At 47.1% G+C, this 7,661-nt stretch overlaps 1 protein-coding gene across 1 annotated transcript; it reads right to left on the reverse strand.

The window, feature by feature from the left end:
- Nucleotides 1-3,139: 3,139 nt before the first annotated feature.
- LOC149361437 (uncharacterized) lies at nt 3,140-6,989 on the reverse strand. The gene is made up of 2 exons (XM_089568081.1): nt 6,456-6,989; nt 3,140-3,145 (listed from the first exon to the last, which is right to left on the reverse strand). Exons 1-2 carry the CDS (start codon nt 6,927-6,929, stop codon nt 3,140-3,142), a joined length of 480 nt encoding a protein of 159 aa, XP_089424207.1. The 5' UTR covers nt 6,930-6,989.
- Between the last annotated feature and the right edge of the window lie 672 nt (nt 6,990-7,661).

A 7,661-nucleotide genomic window follows, 5' to 3' on the forward strand; every position in this document is an offset into this window, starting at 1 on the left:
AATTCTAAGCCGTCATGTAATAGACAGGAAAATTACACTAGTTTGGACACCAGCACATGTATCCCTGCCTGGTAATGAGAGAGCCCACGAGTTCGCCCGAGGCTTTTCCTTCCGGGCGGACCCGAGTGAGGTGGTCTTTACAGACAGGGATCGCATGGTGACCTACAGAGAAATTACACAGCACTATCGCCTGCAACGAGCTAGACTTCCTCCAGCGGATAGATCATTGACCAGATACCAAGCCATCAACTGGCGCCGGTTACAAAGTTACACCTTTCCTAACCCGGCCTTTCGGAGTCTTATATATGTACCCAGGGCAATATTCAGACAAATGCGCAAACTGCGAACTTAGGGCCACCTTGGACTACATACTGTGGGAATGTCCTCATGACCCCCGGGAAGGACGAGGTATAAACAAAAAAGATCAATGGGAGACCTTACTACTGAGCTCCGACGCGGCGACTCAGTTACAACTCGTCCGACTGGCCGAAGCCGCCGCCGAGAGCCAAGACCTTTCGGCCGTCGTCTATGCGGGTAGCCCGCTGGCTACCCTCTGTCGGAGATTAAAAGTTTTCCTATCATATCCTGCGCACGCCCTTGGGCATCAACTGCCTTGGCCCATTTCCTCGCATTGTCGGTTTGTACTTCATTTCTGAAGAAGCCGAACTTGCGACGAAGGTGTTGGAACCGCTTCACCCATGTAGTCCGCAGGCAGTTTTGACTTACATAGTCAGAGACTCTGCGCGCCCACCTATTTTTGTGCATGAACTGCACAAACATGAACACGCTGAACTGCAACAGCGCCGTCTACGAAATGTGGCACGAAAGTTTTTTACCGCTGGCGCCATCTGGTGAACTCGACTCAACAATGCAACTCTTGTTTTGCGCCGCGCAGTTTGCAAAGCAATTCTAAAAAGGTTCTAAAGGTTTAGCAATTCTAAAGGTTTATCTTACTTCAACGATTGTGAGTTTTTAGGAAAAATTTTACGTGCAGAAACGCGGCATTTGCATCGGGTCATGTGTAGCTCCAGTTTTATCGGAAATTCTTTTAGCTGAAATTGACCGCTCGCTATCGCGAGTACTATCTGACGACCGTATCGTGCGAGTGTTCCGATACGTGGACGACTTTTTAATCCTTTTAAATATTTACCAAAACGACGACTTAGCCCTGGTGGGGATGGGGGTTTTAGAATCTTTTAAGTCTGCCTTTCCGAGTTTTAATTTTATCATTGAACTTCCTGAAAACTCTTGTTTGCAATTCTTAGATTTAAAATTATTTTTTAACAATCCTGACCACCTCTGCTGGGCGTAAATGCCTAGGTCGAAAAAGGCACTCGTGCCGCTTAACTCGTGCCATTCGAAGCTGGTCAAGAGGGGCATTGTATCAACTTGCCTCAGGGCTTCATTAGCCAAGTCCTGTCCACATAAGGTTCAGGTTAGCTTTGAGGCTCAGGTTGATCGCCTTAGGTCTGCTGGTTTTCCGCTGGCCCTTCTCCAGGCTGTCGCTGAGTCCCTGTTGATGTCCTTCCGCCCAAACTCAAAACCTCGGGGGGCGGATGCACAGGAGAGGCGGAAGTATGAAGTTGTGCCCTACGTTCACAGGGTCTCGCACGGCTTGAAGAGGGTCGCCGGAAAATTCGGCGTTGAGGTCATTTTTTCTGCACCTTGCAAGTTGTCGCGTTTGTGCAATTTGGCGAGAAAAGATAAGCACAAGAAGGTTGTGTGTGGCATTAACCACAGGAATAAGTTCGTACAGTGTACATGCAATGTAATTTATCAGATTCCCCTGAGTTGTGGTAGGTTCTACATAGGGCAAACTGGCCGCTGCGTCAACATTAGATTATTAGAGCATGCAAATTCCTTAGATGATTCGAGGGGGCAGCATCTGCCTAAGCATTGTCACACTTGCAAGAATGATGACAAAAATTGTAATCCACTTTTCGATAGGACAAAGATTATCGGACGCTCGAGGGTTAAGAAAGAACGGGAAATTATCGAGGCCTTGGAAATCTCGAGATTAGGGCCTGACAAGTGTGTTAGCGATGCTTCAGTACACCTGTACCGCACGGAGTTCGAGTTCCTTGATTCCACGAGATGAGTGTGGTTTTTGTTTTTGTTTTTGGGGTTGGTGCGCATGCGCTTTGCTGCTGAAGGAAAGGGGAGTTGGTGGAATAAATCAGTTGTCAGTCTGCGTTTGTCCTGTGTGGTTCTCTTTCTCTTGTCCCATCCTTTTGCGCAGTTATTATTTATTCTCATAATGTCATACCAACTAGCCCCTCACCGCACTCTTTTAGCTTTGCGCACAACTGGCCACGTCAACACAGCTAGTACAGAGACGCGAAGACGCAGTGCCTATCGCGGCAGCACGCAGCGCTGAAAGGTTCTTTGCTGGCGGCACACGGGCATGAATGCGCGTGTAGGTTCAGTGGTCACACGGTCATGGTCAGTATGCCATGCAAATATGCACAGCTGATCCGATCGCGGGGCGCACGATATCGGCGCCGTACTGCCGCCGTACTGCCATTCATCTCTCGCCGAGAATGGAATATGTGCCCGCGAATACATCTTCGGCCCGGGCTTTACATTCTCGCCGCATGTTACGCTGTAATTGAAGTAACTGCCTTCGAGCAGTTTAACCACATAGACTGCGATTCAGCTGTATGCGTTAGGATTGAGCTTCCTCCTGTTTCACTTGTATTTCACTTGTACTTTTATAAATTGTGTATTTAAGGTATGAAGCTCTGTATGATCCAGCTGCGTTCGTACTTATGGCCGAGCCAGTGTAGTCGAGCCTTGAATAGCAGAAAGGTGAGATAAAAACAAATTGCTCTGAAGTTTTTCGCCTCTATTTTGGCATTCGCTTTTTCATACTTTGGCTCGGAGCTGAAATGGTACAAACAACTGCAAAATGCACACAGGTGCCCTAGCTCCATTTGCCCTAAATCCCGAAGTTGCAGTGAAATTTAAGGATAATTGAGCCTTTAATATGTACGAAGAATAAACTTGATTATTTCGTGATTATAACCAGTGGCGCAAATAAATCTGACTTTGACTTAAATATGCTGAGGTACCTCTCCAATACTTTATTTGATGTTAAAGGAAAAAGTGTGCTTTTTCTGCAATTGGCACTATTAATTCATCACACCTGTGAAGAGTGTGAAATCAGTGCTAATCATGCAGATTTCAAATTGAGGGATGCATGCAGAAATTGAAGCAAACCAGACTTCTACTGAAAATATCGTTCTGTGGTGGTCTGTTCTTTTGAATGGTGGCATGTATTGTAGAAACGATGCTGGATATCTATATGCAAGCGATGTCTCGTCTGAGGCTAGCTTGTGAATGACTGCCGTGGTTACGAATTTCTTGTTGCCAGGCCCACTTCGAAATGTGGTTAAACAGTCGTGTTTCATTCTGCGACCGGCTCCTTTTTGTGCCTTGCATGTTGCCTTACATGCTTGATTCTAGTCCATTTTTTGCACTGTGCTGCTGTTAAATGTGTCTTTTTACCTTGCAGCAAGCTCCACATAGCTTTACCAGCAATGCCTCTTCCAAGCTCTCCAGTATGGCTGTGCCAGCCTTTCACTTGGTGCTAGGATGCGCAGAAAGCAAGCAGGCTTTTGAGGTAATCACTGAAGACATCTTCCGACACAAGTAGGTTTTATTTTCCTAGTCCACTGCTACTTATGTGACCCCTCGTCATGTTGATTTTGGCAAGTTAGGTTGCCTATTAAGGGCTCTCTCTTGTTTTTCACCTGCTTTTGTGGCCTACTGCATTGGTGTTCGGCTGCTGAGCCCAAAGACGCGGGATTGAATTGCGGTGGCTTCGTTTCGACAAGGGGAAATGCATATTTGCTCGTGTGTCATGCAATGTCAGGGCATGTTAAAGAATCTTTGGTGGTCGAAATTTATGCACAGCCCTCCTCTATGGATGGAGCTAATGTTCAACTTTGAGGCATTAAAGGGACACTGAAGGCAAACTGAAGTTGACCTGTGATGATGGAGTTCCGCATTCTAACCACAAAGACGTCACTTTTTCTGAAAGTGGATCTTTATAAGCCAGAGAAAGCAAAAAATACAATTGTCATCAGCACCGGCTGATTTCGGAAGTCAATTGCGATGCGTTGACTCCGTTTTTTTTTTGGCACAGATTCCAGAGGCTAGGCTGAACTGCCATTCACCTCAGAACGGTTATCATGGAGTCCTTTGTGTAGAATTCATGAGTTCAAATCGAGTGGGGGGGAAATTTTTAAATGTAATTTTTGCGCCGAGCATTGTGTTGGTGGCCTTTGCGCTGCTGTTAAAAGCCGGGATAGCATTATGGTATCCCATAAAACTAGGTTCAGGACTTGCAAGAAGAGATTTATCACATTCAGCTAGCTTGTGCAAGAAATTATTTCAGGGATATGTGCAGGTGTCTTTACTGTGTTCCTGAGTGAGCATTAACTGATTAGGGGGAAGGCAGCTTTTAATCTGGCACTACAGCGCCAATGTCGTGAGTGTAAATCATAAGATGACCCATCAGTGTGCACGCCTGATTTCTGTGACACTTCAGTGGTGTATGGAAGTGGTAAACAAATCTGTAAGGTATATGATGCATATCTCCAAGGCAACAGCTGCATGAGTAGCGAAGCCATTAGTCAATCTTCACCGGAAAGAATTTTCTCTTTTAGATGACGTGCTTGTATATCAGTGACAGTTATTTGTTGACCTGCCTTTTGCTGGTGTGGGTCATTTGTGTGCGCATCTTCATGCGGGCCTACTTTCCTTCACAAAAAGTTAATTGATAGTCCAACCTGTTTTCTTCTCTTTTCCTGTGTTGCATCTTTTGGCTGGTTTTAAATCTGTAACTGAGCTCAGACCGTGATAATTACTGCCGGAAAACAGGGCTACTGAATGTGAACTTGGCATACATGCGCACTGCATGTGTGAAAGTGCAGTTTACAATATTCAGAAATGCTTGATAGCCTTACAAGAATCTAAAATTTGGTTGGAATTCCTATTTGTTCTCTGTTCAAGTGTCGAGAGTTTTTCTGCTTCATCGTGTGATTAGAGACACTTTGGTACTTAAGGTGAAATCTTCTTTTCTTTAGCCTGCATGTTTCTCACTTTTGGGAGAGAAAGGTGGAGGCTAATGAAAAAATGGTTTATGGTTTGTGAGGTTTAACGTCCCAAAGCGACTAAGGCTATGAGAGACGCTGTAGTGGAGGGCTCCGGAAATTTCGACCACCTGGGGTTCTTTAACGTGCACTGACATCGCACAGTACACGGGCCTCGAATTTCTTCTCCAAAGAAATTCAGCCGCCGCGGCCGGGATCGAACCCGCGTCTTTCGGGCCAGCAGCCGAGCACCATAGCCACTGAGCCACCGCGGCGGCGCTAATGAAAAAGAGTTCAGCTTAAAAGAGTATAGACACCTAATCTTGGTGGCATGTTTTCTTCTCTATAATGATGCGGAAGACACTACTATGCATGAATCACCATCTGGTATTCGCGTGCGACCGCTAAATAATTATAATCAAATTTTTCTGCCGTCCTGCTTCGGTGAACAATTTGACTATGGCTATGACATCAAACAGAGGTTATAGGTCACGTGAGGCGTGGAAAAACTGCACTTATAATCACTGATTCATCATTTTAATTCGCTACAGCGCTGACGCCAGCATTCCTTAAGAGCCAGAAGTACCAATTTTATTGCAGTTTTTCATGCCTCACGCGACCAATAACCTCGCTTTGACGTCACAGCCATCATTCAGCTGTTGAAACCGAAACAAATACAGCAGGCGAAAGAAATGTGATTGAGAGAAAAAACTGACGCCAAACAATATTTTAATTTAGCCCAACGTTTCGGGACCAACTCGGTCCCTTCTTCAGGGGTGACTAAATTGTGCCAGCAGCAGCGGGGTGTTGCCTTCGCTCTCCCTTTGTTAGCACGTGGCGGAGTCCACTAACGTACGCAGAGGGGGGCGTTCCTGGAGTTCTATTCATCGCCGCCTTTGTGAGCCGGATGTGCTATGACTCCACATGTCGCCTCTTGAACAGGTTTGGCTCCACGGCCAAGACGCTCACCTCCTCGAAGGCTATTGGATGGTCGGCGCGCTCGCAGTGTACGGCGAGGGGGTTGGCTTCCGAATTCATTAGCCGGACGTCATTCTTGTGTTGCCTAATTCTTTGGGGCAGTTTTTTCGTCTCGCCGACGTATGAAGCCGGACTCCTGGAGCACGGGATTTTTTAAATGACACCAGGTTGTTTTTCTTTGGGGACGCGGTCTTTCGGTCGTGGCAAGAAGCGGCTTATTGTTGAAACAGGTTTGTGAGCAACGTAGATTCCATATTTTCCCGGAATGCGTGCAAGTGCTTCGCTGGTTCTCCTCACGTAGGGAAGCACCACGCGCGCGCGTTTCGTTGTTTCATTTTTGGGTGTTGTTCCCCCTGCCCTCTGAGCCTGACGGCGACCAACTCGTTGAATGAAGCCGCGTGTGTAGCCATTCCTTTGTAGGTCGGCGGGAACGGTGGCCTCTTCTGCAGTTTTTTCTGCTTCCGAGGAGCAGATTGCCTTTGACCTTCTCGGAAGAGAGGAGACCACGGATTCCTTGTGGCTAGTAGGGTGGTTGGAATTAAAATTTAGGTAGCGGCCGGTGTGGGTTGGCTTCCTATAGACACCGAACTTTGGATCTGCCCCTTCTTTTCTTATGAAGACGTCCAGGAATGGCAATGTGTCGTTCACTTCTCGTTCCATTGTAAACTGAATTGAAGGTTCGACTGAGTTCAGGTGTGCCAGGAAATTTTCGACCCGCGACGTCTTCAGAATGCAGAAGCAGTCGTCAATGTAACGAATGAAAACCTTTGGTTTTCCTTGAAAGGTCTTGAGTGCCTCCTCTTCGATGGCCTCCATCGTCAGGTTGGCAGCAGTCACCGAGATCGCGGCGCCCATGGCAGTGCCGCTGGTCTGCTTGTAAAATTCTCCTTTGAAGGAAAAAGCTGTGCTCCTTAGGCAAAACTCCAAAAGCTGGCAAAGTTCCTCCGGGCTCGGGCTCGTCCTTGTGGCTAGGCCAGCGTCCGCTTCGAGGGCTTCCTTCACTGCAGAAACAGCAAAGGGCATAGGAAGGCTGGTGAAGAGCGAGACCACGTCGAACGAAACCATGCACTCGTAAGCTTCCAGTTGAACGTGGGACAGACGCGCGACGAAGTGGCTGGAGTTTCGCACGTGCGTTGATGTTTTGCTTGTTAGGGGCGATAGGACACGGTGGAGGTAGGCTGAGAGTGCCTTAAGAGGTGAGGTTGTGAAGTTGCGAAGAAAGGGCCCAACTTCGCAACTTCAGACCAGAATGAACAAACTTCTAGCATCCATCTTCAAGCACCACCCGGAATCAAAATATCTCTACTTACGCTTGACCTGCTGAAACGACTCAGCACCGGCCTTTTACGGACTGCCAAAAATCCATAAACCTGGCGTTCCGCTGCGCCCCATCGTCGACTCCGTGAATGCCGACTTTATGCCTTATTACAAAGAAAAAAACACGTGCCAAACGATAAGGACAGCAAAGTGAGGTATGGAAAGAAAAATGATAAGTCTAACATTAGGAGACAAAAAGGGGGCGGAGTGGGTGAGGGAACAAACGCGGGTTAATGACATGCTACTTGAAATTAAGAGGAAGAAATGGGC

This window comes from Amblyomma mixtum, chromosome 2, assembly GCF_055824585.1.
Source record: "Amblyomma mixtum isolate Tamu chromosome 2, ASM5582458v1, whole genome shotgun sequence".
Taxonomy (NCBI): domain Eukaryota; kingdom Metazoa; phylum Arthropoda; class Arachnida; order Ixodida; family Ixodidae; genus Amblyomma; species Amblyomma mixtum.